The 19,274-nt window shown below is 43.9% G+C and overlaps 1 protein-coding gene across 1 annotated transcript in view; it reads left to right on the top strand.

Moving 5' to 3' along the window:
* The window catches only part of SLC22A18 (solute carrier family 22 member 18), a 60,464-nt gene that overhangs the window by 24,438 nt on the left and 16,752 nt on the right, over positions 1-19,274 (top strand). The window contains exons 5-7 of the mRNA XM_032188768.1: positions 12,902-13,017; positions 13,530-13,640; positions 18,265-18,365. Of these exons, the coding sequence (XP_032044659.1) occupies positions 12,902-13,017; positions 13,530-13,640; positions 18,265-18,365 (328 nt within the window). The remainder of the gene's footprint in view (positions 1-12,901; positions 13,018-13,529; positions 13,641-18,264; positions 18,366-19,274) is intronic.

Here is a 19,274-nt window from a genome sequence, read left to right as displayed (position 1 = left end):
TTTCAGTTCCGTTTCAGTGGCGTTGCTGTGAAGCACAGGACTAAAAAGGGTTTTATTGTCTCTTTGAACTGCGTTTTGCTCTGAGGAATGAGGATATAATTGTAATACAGGCAGGCTGGGCCAAGAGGCAGGAGGACAAACTAAGCATGTCGAGGCTTGTCCTGCCTGATCTTTCCCAATTTCATATTTTTTTTCCCTCCTTGTGGCTAGCACTCATGATTGGAATTTTCCATCTAATAGCCCAGGGGCTTACACACTCTTAGCTGAAGGAGCTCTGGTCGGCTGGTTGTGCTGTTTCTTTTGATGATGGCCAAGACCAGGATTTGCCACTTGATCCATCAGTTCTTTGCCATCCATGTCTGCAGGAGGAGTGCAGAGGGATTTTCAGGCACCATATTTTATTCCCATATGCTCAGGGGGCTTTCACTGTCCTCTTTCCTTTTTGGGGTCACGTTTGGATTTTCCAATAAATAAATCTGTGGGATGAATTAATAGCAAATATTAACTGAAAAAGAACATCCCTAAAGCCTTCAAATACTCTAGTGTTTTCTTTCTGGGAAGTTTCATTATTACTGTAGTGTAAATACAGGGTTTGTTGCCTGTATTTGTAAATACAGCAAGTTGTGCTTAGTTTGCGTCATTTAGCAAAAACCTGCCTTCATCTGAGGGCAGGTTAACAATTAGCCTTGATGTGAAGCAGGGATTAAAGACAAAGCTGTTGGTACTGAACCCACACCATTTCAATTCCTCATCTGTGTCTATCTGATGACTTACTAAAGAGGAATGAATTTCAAGTCCTTTCCTGCTGCTATTTCGTATCTCTACTCTATGGCTTGGCTCTTTGTGCTGAGTGCTGCCATTTTGATGGGTTTGGCAGCCATCCTATCTACACTGCTGATATTGGGACTGATCCTGCATGTGAGAGATCTGTTTTTTAAGGCTGTTTTCCACCACAATCTTTCCAGGACTTTGCAGAGGCACTTTTGGGTGCTTCATGTCCCTCTTCGTACGTAAGGGGCATTTGCGCCATCACCCATGGGGATGTTATGAATACAAAATGTGAGTTTTTCAGCTGCTGTTACCAGGTCCATCTCCATATGTGAGAGAAGAAAACTTCTCATAAAGACTGTTACAAGGAGTGATGCAAATCTGGGTCTGGAGATCTCTGTACTTCCACCACCCCAGATGTGCATCTAACAGGCTACAGCTTGGCAGCACTTTGAAGTCCATGTTTTTCCTTTGCTGAAAATGAAATATGAAATGAAATCAAATGGTATCATTCTTCTTCACTGTTTACTGGAAAGAAAAGAAAAATAGTAACAATAACCTCAACAAGTAAATAATTTCCTCATCAATCAAACGGTTTATGCAGACCTATTTGGTGCAGAGTCAGCTTCTGAAAGGTTCCAGAATATTGCAAGCACCAGTCTTAAATAATTGTCACTGCAAACCACTGAAGGGTATAGTCCCTCGCTGCCTTCAGGGCCTGATTGTAGCACCTACCCTAAGACACAGGTGTTACCCTAGGTGTCCTGCCAAAGAAGTGTGTGGCCTCTGGCTCTCGTAACAACAGATATCTGGAAACGTAAGTCTTTCAGATACAGCAAAACCAAGCGTGCCATTGCTTTACTCATTGAAGCTACAAAAATATTTTATCAGAGGTTTCCAAACTCCTCTGCAGACAGCTGGCTGTTCACGCAAGTGCTCACCCCTCCTTGTTTCCAGCTGCTAATTTGCAATTAAATACACCTACAAATACTCTGCCAGCAACTTTCCATGCAAGTCCTTCAGGTAGCTTGCAGTTGCTGTCATTTGATGGTGAAGGCAGCAGGAACCTGCTGTGAGCACACGGCTGGGTGGAGAGGCTGCCCATGAGGCTGCCTAAGATGTGGTTCACACAACTGCTGCAGTAAATAAGAGTTCAGCGTAATGCAGCTGATACTAATTGGCATCCCTGTAGGTGGTCTAACTAGTGGGGCTGAGATTAAATGTGGTGCAGAGAATGAATGAAGCTCTTCTCCCTAAGGGGAGTGCCTCCAACTGAGAGCTAAGGTGTGTTAGCGCGAAACACAGCCACTGCACTGGGGCTGTGGATAAAGGATGTTCTTGTTCAGGGTTTTGGCACTGCTGAAATACACTTAACTATGCGAGGTGGAGAGAAGGCCCTGCAATTATGTTTGACTGCTCTGAAGGACTTTAAATCTGTTTTTGATTCATTGCTCCAAAAAGCACAACCAAGTTCAGTTAACATTTAATGTGCTTTTGAGCTCAAATCAATTATTTTCTACTATGCCAACAAAGCAGCTGAAAACAGATCATTTTGTTCCAAGTTTCCTAGCCATTCCTTGACTAGTATTTGTCCTACAAGCAGTGAAGAGGCAAACTACCTGCAGATATTCAAACCTGCAAATGTGAAACACAGAGCAACCTTCTGTTGGCTTATATTTAATATGCAGAAACCATCATCATTATGGGATGAAGGACACAAAACACTTAATTGGGAGAGTTTGGTAAATATAGTAACAGTAAGACCACTCATGGTTTAAGCATATGAAGCCTGCCCAAGCAAGTAAACTGCACCTTTAATTAATGGTTTCACCCTTCTGGTTATTGAAATGGAGTGACTCATTCATTTTAATCAGATGCCTCCTTCTGGGATCAAACTGTTCACAAAATCAAATCACCACATCCCTAAGGGTCTGTCTTTGCTGGGAAAAGGGTTCTTTTCAAGGGGCCTGTTATGCAACCAAAGAGGTTGGGGCAGAATGCAGGAAATGCTTCTGACGTGCATTTTGTTTGTAACTTCTGGATTTAGTGTTCCAACATAATTCCCGAAACAAAATGAGTCCTAATGCATCTTATTTCTGTCTCATTATGAGGTCTCACTAGACAAAAGGTGCTAGAGCCCTTGATGTAGCACAGCAAGACTTTTTGCACCTTGAGGTAGAAGGTGTTGGCTGCGACTACTTGTTCCAAGGCAAGAACAGTCTGTGCTGTACCTCCGCTAGGCTGAGGCATTTACAGTTAGTTACCTCCAGGTAAAGAAGTAATTTGTTTTGCCAGGGATTACGTAGCCTTAAAATGTCCTTCACGTGAATGTGGTCCTGGGAAGAGACCAAATTTAAGTGTCAGACTTGGCATGTCAATGACTTCACTATTTAACTCAATAGCTTCTGGGTGTAGAGGGAGCTCTTGATTTCGCATGGCACAAGAACTGCTGTCTGGGACCATCACTGTGGCTTCTCCGGTGCCTCGCTTGCAAAAGGGGCTGGCAGGGGAAGAGGCTCCAGACCTCCAGCGGGTTGATGTTGGGCCATATCCAAGCGTTGGTGGAGTAGGTAGTTAGTTACCTGCGGCATCGGGCTGTCTGCACACAGCCCTGCTTTCTACTTGCCTGTGCTGGAGTCGTGAGAAGGCAGGCTTATGGCTGTTATTGAGGAAAGCCAGAGCATCTGGCATGGGCGTCTGGTTTTGGAAGGTGAGAGAAGTCCTCTCAGAAGTACCCATCACCATCTGTCTCCCCAAGTGCTGGTAAAGACAGTGATCTTGGCTTGCCGTGGCTCTCTTCTTGCTTGTTTTCCAGCCAAACCCTACCCCTTCCCCTCACAGGAACTACTCAGCCTCCACCCCTCATCCTTGGGCAGCAAAATCCAGCTTTGCCCACGCTTTGCTCTGAGCCAGCTCTGAGTAAGTGCATCACGATTACTGAGAAGAAGCAACCCCAGCTGGTGCCAAACTTGAAGATCCTCCAAAGCCACTGCCGTGAGCAGAGACCTGACGTGCCGGGAGTGCGGTCCAGGTTACTACAGCAAACCCTCAACAGTTTCCTGCCCAGCTGAGTCTTTTGGAGTCTGAAGCGTTGTAACCTCATAAAAGCTAGCAAGAGCTTGAAGTCATTCACAGATTATTTCACCACCTACGGTATTCTATGAAGTCAGACATGCTGTAACATATGATTAACGATGTGTTCAGTGGTGAGTCACCGGGTAGTCTAGCAAGCGCTGCTCACCTTCTAACCAGTCTGTATGTGGGAGTCCTTACCCAGCGACACACCCAAACCCAGCGTTTTAATAATTTACCACATTGTGAGCTCAGAAAAGCAGCTCATGGAATTGTTATTTAATTTTTTAAAAAAGGTATTAATTTACCACACATTAGGGAACAAACCCCCACCATGAAGAAGAAATCAGGAGAGGGGGAACTCAGAAACATCTTATTATTTTGTATGGTTGGTGTATCCAAGAATCTTGTACTCCAGGTATTGAGTAAGTGGAGACTTCCACTCCACCTATGAAGGAAATCAAGAGTTGCCTAAGATCACAGATGTAAAGGTGTTTTGATACTGCATGTGTACCATTTACTTCAAAGTTTAACCAGAAGTCAGCTGTGTGCAGTGCAGTTTATTTAAACTCGGTGGAAATGTTACCACTTCAAGTGGGGTTCCTGTCCTGTTGTTTCCCCTTGAAGTGCTCTCAGTCTCATGTTTCCACCCAAGCTCTGCTGCTATACCTTTTTTAGCATCAGGAGGCCAGCTATATATCCCCACGTAGGTGTCTAACAAGATATTCCTGGAAATGAGAAGCCTGTCCTGTAGATTAGCAAGAAAAAGTCTGGGAAAAATCCATGCTTGAGAGATGAGAGGATTGAGTCTTTGTGTTACATTAAACAGTCACTTGATAAGATACATGAACTTTTCTTGGCTTGCAATGTAGAATTACCCTTTCCTGCCTGAGTGTCCCAAGCGCAGTGTGAGAGTTATGGTTAATCTTTTTCTCTGGAATACTTAAGGGTTGTTGGAAAAAAAAAAAAAAAAGAAAAAAGCTTTTTTTTTTTTTTTTTTCTTTTCCTATGGAATGAGCAAAGATGAGCTTGTCTGGTTTGTGAGATGGTAGTGGGAGATATGAATTTGATTCCTGCTGAGAGGAGGATATTGCACTTGCATCTCAGTGTGACCCGGTATCCTTTCTCTGATAAAAATCATAGTAAGATGCCTAGGGAAGAAGAATAGTGGGAAAAACTTGCATGATACTTACCGATTACTTTTCCAGCCTTCAACTATTTTCAGCTCAGGGGATTTCCTGACATGAATGAATGTGGTTTGTGACTCTTCAATAACCTTCAGTGGATTGTTCTTCCAACTACTTGTCCAGTCTCTCCCTGAGCCTGTTTAAATCTTTTCCTTCCACTACATCAGTAGCAACAAACTACACTGACCTTCTATGTGTGGTGGAAAGAATTGGGCCTTTTTCTGTGTTTTGACCCGGGCTCCCAACAGATTAATCTGATATTTTCCAATCCTTGTGCTGGGAGATACCACATTAGTCACTTCCTAACCCCATGCTCCATGGCCCTCACAAGTTTCTGGCCCATTATTACATATCCCTTGAATACTGTCTCTGCAGAGTGAAAGCTTTCAATCTGCTTACTTGTCACTAGTGTGAAGTCCTGGCTGCCCTCCTCGGGGACTTTCCCACTTCTAAGGTACCTATTTGAGAAGAGGGGAGAAGTGTTGTGTGCACCACTCAAAGTGCCAGTGAAAAAGGGATTTATACAGTGGTATAACAAGGTTCTCTTCTCTGGTTCACTGTTTCTTTCACAGTAATACTGAAACATTTGATTAGTCAAGCGCTGAGCTGAGTTTTGTTAAATTGCCTATGGTAGTCCAAAGGTCTCACTCCTGAGCAGCACTAAGCACTTCAGAAACACCATTTAATTCCTGGATTTAAGATTTGTTTTCCCTGTCTGCATCACTCGATGTTTAAGCTGCACTGACTTTCAGCTGCCGTTTTATTGCCCAACCCCTCAGTCCTGCAAGGGCCACATGCAGTTCCCCACTGTCTGCTCTTTCCCCCAGTCCCCTGCATGTCCTCAACAAACTTCCTTACCTCACTGCTGTTCCAGATGGTTTGCAGCTAGATCGAGCAACACAAGTCTCAGCCTCACTGGTGGGATGTGTCTGTTGTGAGAACTGACCATTTACACCTACTTGCTGATTCCTATCTTGACCTGCCTCAGCTCATCCAGTATTAGCCCTGCTGGGATTGAAGCCAGGTGTTGCAAGCCCCCATTCAATCAGTGCAACTCATCCCTGGTCTTTGTCTCGACTCCTTCATTTCTAGACATACAGGATGATACCACAGAGCAAGCAATGCCTTAGTCACCCAGCTGGCTATAGTCCCTTGTAGGGAGAAGCTGATTTCCCCCATTTTTTATAAATGGGTGTAAACGTGGAGGTGTTTGGTGCACAGAGAGGCAGTGGGACTGTGCAACAAGCAAAAGCAGCAATGGCACATACAAGTGCAAGCTTTGACTTAGCCAAGCGAGTATTTTGAAACAGTGTATTTTACCAGAAAACAGCACACAAATGTAAATGATGCTTGAAATTGATGGTGGATTATGGATCAAGCACATAAATCCACCCACGTCTTATTCAGGCGTGACTGATATGTCTCTCCTGGCCGAGTTCCTCAGAAGGGCACTGCCTGGGATCCAGCAGCCTGTGGGCTGGCACCAACAGGGTGCTCTGGCTGCTGGGAATTTGCCTCTTGACACAGATATCCCGGTATCCGCTGTGCCTGCACTGGGGCTGGATGTCCCTTAAGGGTCATTAAAGCATAGGTAGCTCTCATGACTTAGGGGATGTGAACTTGTGGCTTCATCCTGGTGTCCCCAGCACATGGCAGCTCCAACATCTCTGCCGTTGCCTCTTTTTTCCTTTCCTGCCACCCAGTTTTTCCAGACGTGGCTGCTGCTGGAAGCGAGCAGTTGAATGAACACTTGTCTGTGCCCTCGCCCTGTGAGGGGCTGTGCTGAGGGTGTGGATGTGAAGCTTTACCACCCTCTTGGCCTGCCGAAATAAGGTCAAGTTCACTGGAGTACAGAAGAGCCTCTTGGTCCCCGAAGAGCAGCAGCCTGCTTCTGCTGCTCATCTAAAAACACAGGGTGGGTGCAAAAAGAGGGCATCCTGGTCATGGTTTCCAGTTGCGTCAGGGCCGTGAGCTCCCTCCCATTCCTGCTGATGCATGGGTGGATAAAGTTATCCGCTCCCATTTCATGTTCTGTCTCTAGAGAAATCACAGACTCCAAGCGAAAAATGGAAAAATTGTAACCAAGGAATCCTGCTGAGGAGATGCAGTGAAATACGGGTGATCTGTCCCAGATGATTTGTCCTACCTCTTGCGAAGTACTGCTGTCTGCCTGACCACCAGGAACCACAAGAGAAAAGGGCATCTTCCTCTGGCACATCCCTTGGGGTCTATGTTTGTTCCTGCTTGGGATGTAATGCTTCTTCAGCTAGCATCATTCTCTGCTCTTCACTTCACATGCTGTTCACTTCACATTTTTCACATGGGTATTTGCTTGAGCCAGAGGGCCCATGGCGGGAAGACTCATGCCGTGTTTATTCATGCCTCTATATTACTGTGCTGTGTGTTTCCCCAGGCTGTGCAAGTCAGGCTATCTCTGTACAGTTGCATGACAGTCCTGGGAAATGTATGAAATGTTTTGAGGCTCACTATTTCTGACTGAAGGTTTTGTGTGTGTTTTTTAAGAAACACTAACCTGGTCTTTGGTGAAATTTTGTACTTGCTTTTTGGTCTTCAGGAGGAGACAAGACAGACAAGACCACTATAGGTCAAAGATGAAATACATCAATCAAGCATTGTCAAGACAGCAAAACAAAGTTCCTCAAGCTAACCCATTGCTGAGTTACCATGAGTTATGAACTAAGCTTATACATTTCTAAGTTAGCAGTGTTTCTCACTGATGGAGGGCTGGCCACTGCTCATTTTCTTGGGGATGCAAAGCTGTTTACTGGAGAGCATGGTTTAGCAGCATGGTTTTACCTGAGGGGATTTTTTTTTTTTTTTGGTCTTTATTTTCTTTTCAAACCACCAGCTGCTTTTCTCCCTTAGCTGCCCCTCTCGAAGGGTGTGAGTGGATGAGTGGAGAGTGTGGCCGGACTGCAATCAAAGAAATATTTTGAGAGCCCTTTCAGAGCTCGTTAAGGAATCTGGGCTGGCTATGAATGCAAGCTTTATGCAGCATTGTTTTGAAGTAGGAGTGAGTCACTAAAAAACAATCTGCACTCTCTCCATGTTCAACTTTGACTTTATTAAGAAAAAGAGAAAGAAAACAAACACAATCCCATTCACTGCAGAAATACACATTGATCCTTTAATCCTAAGGGAAGCGTCGGGAACTGCTTCCTCCTCGAAAGAATCACTGTATTGACGCAACATTTAATTGTGCAATTACACACGCACATTTTCTCCTGTGTTTTGCATGCAGAGCAGGGCTCTGTGGCTGGAATGCTAATCAGAAAGTGATTGATGCTATCTCACTGCACACACAGCCCCAGTGCAGCCTCCCAGCCAGCCGGCAGCAGCCCTTTGGTTTTGTTACAGCCAAAGGTACTTTCACCAAGAACTGCTGCACAGCTGCTAGGAAATGCTCTGTGCATGTGTTCATATGTGTGTACATATATGAATGTATATATACCCATGCATACTTGTTTGCTTCCCAAGATCCTCATTGAATTAGATGATCTCTAAGGTCCCTTCCAACCCGAATCATCCTATGACTCTATTGATGGCTATAAAGCCCACCAAGTTTTTCTGATGATTCATGTGTGACCTGTTTGGACTTCAGGGGCATGCAGTACTTGGTGAGAAAGCATTAGCTGTGGAAAAGATGCATCTTTTTCCTGCTCATTTCCCTCATCTAGTATTTCTGGAGTTGGGGATACTGAAATCAGCCTGCTATCTGGGTGATGCCCAATGAAATAAAAAGCATGGTGTGTGCTAGGATTTACAGCTATCTGGCTGTAAATACAGAAGCTGGTTAAGCCTTAGATGGGAAGAAATTCAGCCCTCTTCCAGCCAGCTTTGAATGATAATATTTTTGCTGGGTTTAATCTCTTTGCCATTATTTTATTATTAATGGCTTCATCATCAGTTCTGCTTTCCCACCAGCATTAGGGATGGATTTTCCATATGGAAAATCCTATTTGTCATCCTATTTGTTATCAATGACCACAAGCTAGAAAGTGAGTCTTGAAATAACAAGCGGGGCTGTCTCTCCAGGGATTTGCAGTGTCTAGGGGTGCCCTTGATTCTCTTCCTCCTCTCCTGAGTCCCTCCCTCCAGGGATGTGTTTTTAATGTGTCCACCACACTGGCATAAAGGCTTCAGGAAAATGATATATATATATATTTTTTTAAAGGCTTTTGTTACATCATTGAGCAGCATTTAACTGATGTTATGAGCTCCTGGACTCCCAGTCCCTCTGTTCATGTTTTCATTGTATGTTTCTGAAAGCTTAAATCAGGGCCAGTAGCAGCTGCTTCTGTTAGTACAGCAAAAAACAGTCCTTTGATTTAATTGTATGAGCTCTGCCTGCATCCTTTCTTGTGCCTGTTGATCAGAAAATCTGTTTCTGGTTTTAGCAGGATGCATGCTAGCTGGTGTGCTGGGACAAGAGGGAAGGCAGGAAGGGGAAGAAGATGGGGAGAGGTCCCACAGGAGCAACCTGCTTAATGTGTCTCATTTGTCTTACTAGCACTGCTGCATCCCTTCCTGGCACATGTGCCTTCCTGATAAGCCAAATAAGCAGAAGGAGCTGTTCCTCAAAGCTGCCATGGGGTGTGAGTCCTGCCCTGCCATTTTGCTGCTTGTGGGGCTCCTCCTCACCACTACCATCTCTGTCCCACCCCACCTGAGCAGAGTACAGCTCCGCTCCCAGCAGCATCCATGGATGCAGGTAGTGTTTCTTCCTAGTACAGGGAAGTATCGGCCTCTGGTCTAGATCCATCTAGAGTCTCTGTGTCTCCAGGTGCTGATAAAATCACAGGATATGGCACAGGAGGTGTCACCATGTGAGGCCAAGGCCTATGCCCAACTAGATTTTTCTTTATAAAGCTCAGAAGAGGTTATTGCTTGAATAGCCCCAGAGGTTATTTTCCTTCCTGTCTTCCCCCAGGCTTCTGAGGCCCCTGAGAGGAGTAAAGGCAGAGTCTGACCCTGTTCCTGATGGAAAAGAGGAGGCCAGGTGTCTATATTAATATAAAGACCAAATTTGACACTTCACTCCTTGCAATGCATAAGGAATGGACCCTTCCTCTCCAGAGCTTGTTGAAGAGGTGAAACTTCCAAGTGAAAAATTCACATGTTCTAACAGAAGCATCAGAAGAAAATAAAAAAAGGGGGGGGGGGGGGGGGGGGGGGGTGAGCGGGGAAGAGAAAAAGAGAGAGAAAGGCCTTATGTGTTGATACTGCAGTTTTATAACCATTGGTTTCATTTTGTGTTTCTTAAGCAAGCAAACAAACAGTTGGTTTCCAGGACACGGGTACATTATCTCTGATTCCAGAGTTTGTCCCTGCCATGCAGGACCAGCCTAGCCTGAGGGTGTACCCTCATTACCATCAAGAAATGCTAATAATGCTTAATATGTGGAAAAACATGAAGCACTTACAGAAGGCTGTGGTCACGAAAAGGGATTTTCAGATGAGTTTGAATGCTTCAGGCTTTTCTTGGAAATGTGTTTTTGAGCTCTATATTTTACTAGATTCCCCTGAATTCAGAGTCCAGCTGTACAGAATTCCACAAATCTGTGAAGGCAAGCCCAGGTGTTTCCAAATGTGTAAAATTTCAAGGTTCTCCTCTCTCTTCCAGAGCAATGAATTATCAGTTGTTTGCTTTCAGCGGAGTACATTAATTAATTACTGGTTTTATAGGGGGATCCTTCACTCATTGCTGGCACTTGCTGTGGTTCTTCTTGGATCTAAAGAGTAAAACATGTTTGTGTTGGCATCTAGGAGTCTGGAAAACCTCAGGAAAAAATAAGACTGGAAAAAGAAATGTTTTTATCTGTCTAACAAATTTTTTTATTTTTTTTATTTTTTCCACAGAATGAAAGTTTGAAATACAGAAATAAAGTAATAATTATATATATATACATACATATATATATATAAAGCCATCTGGAGCTACTTCTTTTGAACGTTTTATATTTTCTTAATAAAGGTCCTTTATGTTGCAATGCAAACTACACATTCCAGACTGCTTGGATAAAAATTTGGGTCAAAAAAGTTGATTTCAGTAGTTTGTGAACTGTTCGGCAGATAATTTTAGATCAGAAAAAGGCAATCTGTTGCACTAAAAATAAAAAGTAACAATCCTATAAATGACTAATTTTGTGGTCCAGAGTAATTAGTGGAACAGCTTGGCAGATGGAATGCAGCAGGTCTAAATTGCTGCGCTAAGTCCATTAGCAGGAAGATATTATCTAACTTTGTTGTTATTAATGATAATTAATTAAAATATTCATCTGGGAGTTTTGCTGTTGGTATTAACAGGAACGCGTGTATATATATATATTTGCTCTTTGATGCTTTTCTCATTTGTTTGCATCGCAATCCTTAGCTGTCTTGCTCTGGGACTTTAATAATAAGCCCGTTACAGTCTAGAAATTACTCAGACCGCACCTTTGCTTAGCACATAGGAAACTGGAGGCTTTTACAATTAGTGCTGTTGGTTGTTCCATGAAAAACATAGGCCATGGTCTGACAAGGAAAGCAGCAGCAGTAAAAAGCCAGGCAAGAAGCAGCCCTTTATCAGCAGGCACACAGGAAGCACTGCTTTGCATCTTGCAGGTCTATTTGGAGTTCCATTTGATAAGACAAGGGCACATTCATCTCCAAGTCTGCATGGGCTTGCATGGCTCCAAAATGTTCTCTGATGAATCCAGGTGTTGCTTTGCTAAGATCCAACGTGCTTAAATTTTGATGCCCCAGAGAGAGCATGATAGTCAGGTCATCTTGTCCTCTCCATGACACCATCCTTTGTCAGCTGGGGATTCCCATCCCAAATCTGCATCCTGCTGTAGGCTTTCAGCACACATTTCTCAAAGAATTCCCCTTTGACTAACAGGATTGCCATGACAGAGAAGACTTAATGAGCTGGTTTAGTGGATAATTGCTCTTGCTGTTAAACACAAACCATACTTTTTCCTTTGTTTTCAGCTGAGTCTCCTGAGATTCAGTCTTCCAGCCCTGGACTTTGTTCCAGCTGTGTTTGCTGAAGTTAAAGCCCTTCAGAGTCTGAAGTCTTCCCATGTGCCCTTAAAGACTAGGAGGAGTCATTTCCCATTCTTTTAAGAGGATAGTGATAGTTTAGGACTTCTCATTGACTTTATTGGCTTTTACTAGTTTGCGTTTGGGTTTTTTAGATAACTTACAATTCACTACAGTTAATAATTGTTGTTAACTTGGTCAACATGTAAGGATGTGGCCCCACATCTGTTAAAGAGATGAAATTTGGGCCTCTGGTCAAAGCTTTGTCAATTGATCTGTTATATTTAGTGGCTCTTTTTCAGGTGGTGATGTACCTCTGGTGTTTTCAGATCTGATTGTACCCTGAGCTTTGTTCTACCATCCATAATCATCCTGAGTACTTTCTTCATTTCTTAACTTCATTTGATTTCACTGAGAAGTTTCAAGCAGTGAGATAATACTTTGATGAATGAAATTGGGGATTAGATGGGGATTAGATGGATCCTAAAAAGCATTTGCTCTCACTTTCAGTGGGAAGATTTCTAAGCTGCATTAAACCAAGAGGGGCTCTTTTCCCCTAATACTCATGGATTTGTATTATACCATATAATTAACACGATTAATATTAACATTAATATCTTGATGTCAATCTTTAGGTGAAATGTCATACTGTGGTCATATCTAAGGCCCCCAGGAAAGCATGGGAGCTCTCCGATAGCCTTCTGTATTGCAGCTTCAAGGGGGTTGTTCCTCATGCAAGTAAAAACAGACATGTGCCCAAAACTTCACAGGATGAAGATACAACCATCTTCTGTTTATGATTAACTACCTGTGTTTCTGTCTGTTTGCAGCATTTTTACTCCTATATATGTTGGGCTGGTGGGAAGTCTCATCAACACCATGATAGCAATGGTTTGGATCCCTTCACCAGCTAAATCAAAGTCAGAACATGGTGAGGCAGAGCACAGTAAGTATTTAGTGCTTCTGATAAATAGCACATAAATAGGGACAGGGGACTGACTTGATGGCAGGACTGTGCTGAAGGAGTTGGGGTTGCATTTATGGGCAAAAAGGTTCACGTTTTTGCTCACAGTGCCTCATCCTCTTCATGCCTGTGAGAAAGTATTTCTCAAGAGATGAGCTTTAGTCAGATGAGAAGGATTTAAGAATGATGAAGACACAGTCATCTAATACATTTTGCATATGAACTGTCCACAGTTTCAGCTCAGCTTTCCATATCCCAAAGCTTTACCTCCAAATTCAGTTCTATACCAGAGTTAATTCTTGCACTGATGTTTACCCAGATCATACTACTCCAGTTAGGGTTTTATCTCTGCATTCCCAGAAAGCATCACTCAGAAAGCCATTGCCTACACTGAGCAGAGCACTGTAACGAGCTACAAGTAATCACCGTAGTTTCTTGTTCCCTGTGTTTAACCTGTATAAATATAATATTATCCAATATGTCATCTTCTGTAGGCACATCACAGTCTGGCAGCGTGTTCAGCATCAGAGAAATCCTACGCCTGATGAAGTTTCCGGGAGTAATGGAAATTTTCTTAGTCAAGGTCTTTTCTGGATTTCCCATAGGTAAATCTCACCCATTACCCATGGTTGTTGATGTATTTAAAATAAGAAGATATACACTGTAGACCAGGCTAGTCTCAAGTTACTGAAACCACACCGCGTGTGATCACAGAGGAGTAAGGATTCGGCTTGTACCTCAGTGCTGCATGCTTCCAGATGCTCTCAGCTACATAGGGTCAAAAACCTGAAATTAATGGAAAACAGACTGCTTGTCACAGGCCTCTTTTGTGACTTTTGGCAAATCACTTAATCACTCTGCCTGATCCCCTGGCTGTAAAGGGATGGTTTTCTCCTCTTGTCTGCCATTTCTATTTGGGCTGGAACCTCTTCAGAGCAGAAGCAAATCATCTGTACCCTGCCAGAAACACTGAGGTCTCTCCTGATTTTGCTTAATGATTTTAAGGGAAGGGAATTATGCATATCCTAACCTTTTCCCAGCAATTTAAAGATATTGCTGGACAAGGAGCTGTGGTCAGACAGACTGTTAATTTTAGGCTGTGTGCCAGGGAGCTGCTAGCTTTTTTTTTCCTTCCCTTGCACCTATGTGATGGTCCTTGTTCTTCTCTTTGAATATTCTGTGCATTTTTCTCATGCCGTGTTCATAACCCACTGCTACCTCAAACATACCACAGACCTGCTTGTTCCCCTGCTCCCTTTGAGTCAGTCGCAGTCTTGGCACATTCCATTAAATTCTGATTTGTAAACTGTAAATCCAGTGTATAAATAGAAGTAGGTTTGGCCACGGAGAGTGGCTAGATCAGAAAGGGACAGCATTTCTAGGAATGACCAGATTCCTCTGTTAGCCTTGCAAAGTCTGACTGGAGCTGCAGAATAACTTGCAGGGAACAAAAGGATTCCTGATTTTTTTTTCTTTTTCTTTTAGTGTGTACTTGGTATTAGCAGAGACAAATAATGCTAATTGGTCCTATCCCTAGAGCTGGAGATGGAATAGTATCTCCATGGATTGGTAGCTTGTCCTAAGAGTGCATGTCTCAGGTTCTTATGAAACTAAGCTTTAAAACTGTTTAAATAGTGTTTATAAAATGACAGTGTTTCCCAGAACAAGATTACTGAGTGATGTTTAAGAGGATATTCTTTTTCCAATTTTGGCTCATTTCTCAGCTCAAAGTAGCATTCTTTTCTCTGTTTAAAAACATTACACTGAGACCACATCCATTTGCAATCTGCACTGTAGTTTCCTGTGCACTGTCCTTTTTCCAACAGGTGGGCAAGATGCGCTTTGGTTTAGTCATCACTGCTGAAATGCAAATGTCTCTGAGTTGTAGAAGACATTCTTTTCCTGTGCACAGCAAAAATACATACTAAAACACCATAAACATCTCCTGCCCCGACTGCAAGGGAACTCGTAGGGAAACAGGATGGAAAGTGAAGTTGAGATTTAAGGCAGGACATGGGCCAAATGTCACTGAGGTGGGTAGGAGTGTTTCAGGGGAGCAGGAATAGGATCACTGGAGACGTTCTTGCCACAAGCAGAGCACTATGGTCAGGAGCAATTAAAATCCTAGTGACTTTGTGGGTCTCTCTTCAGGCCACTGGCCATAGGATTGCAGCTGAAAGGGGATTTGGCCATCACCTCCTCCTCGGCTGCTCATGGCTGGTGGCTGAGCTCCTGTTGGTCTCATTCACCTTTCATCTCCCTGCTGCAACTGTATAATTAATTAATTAGATCATTCAAATTACAGACCTTTCTCTATTTACTTTGTAAACAAGTTTGTGATATACACAGGAGAAAATCTTCTGTTCCGTATGGATCTCATTGTTATCCAAAATTAGCTTGACTGAAAGAGAAAGAGCCTTCCCAAGAGGGCTGCAAGGTTGGGAACCTCTTCCCTGGTTTGCATAAAAGCAGAGATCAGCTCTGTGCCTCCTCTGGGAGGAGAGCTGCCGAGGGATGGAGGGGCAGCAGGTCTCTCCAGCACGGCCAAGTTGCCTGCTCAGCTGACATGGGAAAAGCAAGCATCATTTCCTTGTGGTAGATAAGAGACAGAAAGCCAAACATGTGGATAGAAATGTCAAACATACCTCTTGCTGCTCAGGGATCACCAGGGCTTTGAAAATAGTAATAATTAGCTGCTTGTGTGAATCTTTAATTTTTGGAAAGCCTGCTTTCGTCTCAGAGGCAACCCCTGCAGGCCCCCTGCTACCACCTTGCCATGTAAGCCCAGTATGCCCTCCCAGAGCCAGAGGCTGCTTTTATAAATTCCCAGTCTTTATTTTTTTTATTTATTTATTTTTTTTTTTTAAATGCGTTTCACACCCCCGTATCTCCTTGGTGCTCTGCCTCACATTTATCGAGTTTCACAAGCCCCTTACCTGCCTTCTGCTGCATGACCGTCATTATTCATTGTTCTGGTGCAAGGTTTTCTAAGAAATTCACCCCTTGTTTAGCCCTATCTTTCACAAGAAGGTGAAGTTTCTGAGACCACCTTAGTCACTGAAAGAAGGTAGGACAAGGAGGGGCTCCCTTGTCCAGGCAGTTGTTATTAACCACGCAGGCACGGGCATGATACCTGTCTGAAGAAGGAGATGTTTGCGTCTCCGTGCAATGTGTAAGGCTAAAGAAGGAGAGCAGCTAGCCCCCTTCACAGAAAGAAATGAGTTTGTTTGGAGCAGAAAGATCCAAATCTGCCTAAACTCAGCAAGGGACTTCAACAGGGAGCTTAGCTGCAAGAGCAGGCGCGTTGTACCAGGAAGCGTCAGGTATGTGGGAAGGCTGAATCCCTCCTAGGTGGTGCCGCAGCGGGGCAGCTGCATGAAGGCAGTCGTGCCCGCCCTGAGCCGATCTCCCCATGAGTAAAACCAAGTGTGGTTTTTCTTTCATTTCTTCACGTGTGTCTTTTATAAACATGTGCAGCTCTGTTGTCTGTTTTGGATGCTGGGAGTAAATGCTGCAATTTGCATGTTACCTTAAACTGGCTGGGGCTGAGAGGCATTTCAAAGCAATTGAGTACTGACAGGCGCTCCCCACTGAGGGGTGTGGCAAAGCCATAAATCTTCACGTGCACCCAGCACCTTCTCCAAACCTCTGGGGACCAACACCAGCTGCGCAGTAAGGGAGGAGGAGGTGTCCCTGGAAAGCTCGGGGGGCTCAGGAAGGCTTTGCATCAGGGTCTGGAGTGGGAGGGTGGTGGTTCCTCGTGAGCTGGGAAGCTCGGAGGGAGACCCTCATTGATGCAGATGCACCACTGGTACCAGCAGTGCTGTGCTGTTGGACACAGGGGAATTAGGCTGATTTTTTCAGGTGTGAGCCCTCCCTTCCTAAAGCAGACCCTGGGGCCGGTCAGACCATGACACTGTGTAAGTGACCATTGTCTCACCAGCACCCAAAGCCCTTGGTTTGAGTTTTCCAGTTGGGTGAATTTCACAGGAAAAGCGTGGTCCCTGACTGAATGGGACCCACAAGGAAAACCCGTTGTGTTGTCCGCCGGCGATGGGTGGATGTGGTTGTGCTTGGGGTGAATGTGCTGCACTGCAGTCAGCAGTTTGGGATGGCTCTCCTCACGCTTCCAGGAAATGTGAGCAGGAGCCTTTCCATGCTGCGGGGTGCATGACTCACCTTGCCAGGCCACAAGCCCTCATCCCCAGCCCTCACCCGTTTCCTCCTGGCCTCTGCTTTCCTACCATGATGGAGAAGACTTCATCTCCCAGCTTATCAAGTCTTTGCAACTCAGAGGATCCTCCAAGGGCAAGGATGGACCCCTGGAGGTCACCTGCTTTTTCCTCCTCTTCCCATCAGCATCAGACAGTCAAATGGGGGGGGGGGGGGGGCATTTACACAGAGGGAGCCCCAATTTCCTCCTGTCTTTGTCACCCGAGGTATACAAGACGTTAGGGTGGCAGCAGTCTCACATCTTACTCCAGTTCTTTAGCAGGCTCTGTCCCAATATTTTTAATTTTATGGCTCTGTGTATATGGTGGAGTGTGCGTACACGTTTGTATTTGTGTATGTTTGGCAGGGAAGGGAAATGCACCCTACTGTAATTTTAGGTGAGACTGAGCAGGCATTTTCTGCTGTGCTCTCCAGAAATTGCCTTAATTGAAGAGCTGCCCCAGTGGCTACTGTTCCTGTCCATACGTCCCTGGCTTTTTGTGGTGATACCACTATCGTGCCATGAGAGAGCTTCCACATACTGCTGAAATCACCATTGGGGTGTGCAGCGAAACCTCCATGTTTGTTCTGATGTCACTAGGTTGTTTCCCAGGCAGCATTGCCAATGGTGGAAAGCTAAAGTTAGGCGAAAGGGAGGAGGAATCCAATCAGATTATTCTCCGGTTACAGTCTTGTCTGAACAAAGGTTTTCTTGCTGCCTTAATGGTTAGTCTGGCTTGAGTGATAAAAATATTTACCAGTTTATTATAAACAGCTGAATCTACAGCCTACGTAGTCACATTATTTAAAGATGAAAGTAAGTGGGATAAAAAGTGAACATTTAAAGACTAAATTACTATACTGACTTTGAGTAGGATTCTGCTCATGTTTATATCCAGTCCCTGTAACCCCAGGGAGAGCTACTGACTCATGCTGGAGGTGACTGGGAGCAGGGGCTGGGCCATTACAAGCACTGGAGGTGTACTGATATATACTTTTCATTAACCCTCCCTCTAGGTTTGTTCCTGATTATGTTTTCCATCATCTCGATGGATTTCTTTGGCTTGGAAGCAGTGGAGTCTGGCTACCTGATGTCATATTTTGGTGTCCTTCAAATGGTAAGTGAAGTGGAAGCCCCCCTCTTGCCACACTAATGTCTAAGGTGCACCTTGCTCCCTTTTTCACTCATGTTCTCCTAAATCCAGGCATGATATTGATGTGAAGAGCATAAATGCACTCCTAGCTCTGCTGGGTGTTACTTGACTTCAAAAAATAAAAATGCCTCCAGATTTATTCTATTTCTTGAAATGGAAAGAAAGCAAAGCAAGGAGTGTCTTGATTTTTTTTTTTTTTATTATTTTTCCCTCTTGTCCCTTCCTGTGAGCTTGGAATTAAATGATCTTTAAGGTCTCTTCCAACCCAAACCATTCTGTGATTCTTGCAAATGTAAGCTGTGGAGCTAAAATTTCCAACAAGTGACACGTCATCCTGGTTTTATAACAAAACTTACATTGAAGTTAACTTGCCTTGATTATAAGGTTTTCAGTGGTGCAGGGTAGCTCATTTACATTTGCTTAGTAGCACCCTGTGAATTTATGTAGGTAGACAGTCTTACTGGCATTTTCACAGATGCCTTCAGTGTAGAAGAAGGACTAGTTTCTGCTGGGTGGAAACAAGCACAGCAAGCTTATGCTTGCAATAAAATAAAATAAAATAAAATAAAATAAAATAAAATAAAATAAAATAAAATAAAATTTTCTGCAATGGAATGTGATTGTGAGACTAATGAAATGGGCAAAATGGAAAAGTCAGCTGAATTAGGCCAGAGCAGGACCAAAAATAATGGCACTACATTATTTGGAGGAAGAGGCTAGTAACTGTGCAGAAAGAGCAACAGCTGGTTACAAGCCAGCTGGAAGGTAGAGATGCGAGTTAAGCAATATCCTGAAGGAGGGTGGTCTTGTTATTTAAAAAAAAAAAAAAAAAAAAGAAAAGAAATGCCTTCCTTTCCTGGACATTGCCACAGA

This window comes from Aythya fuligula, chromosome 5 (assembly GCF_009819795.1).
Source record: "Aythya fuligula isolate bAytFul2 chromosome 5, bAytFul2.pri, whole genome shotgun sequence".
Lineage (NCBI taxonomy): Eukaryota > Metazoa > Chordata > Aves > Anseriformes > Anatidae > Aythya > Aythya fuligula.
The sequence above is the reverse complement of the archived record's forward strand: the minus strand, read 5'-3'. Positions and strand labels throughout refer to the sequence as shown.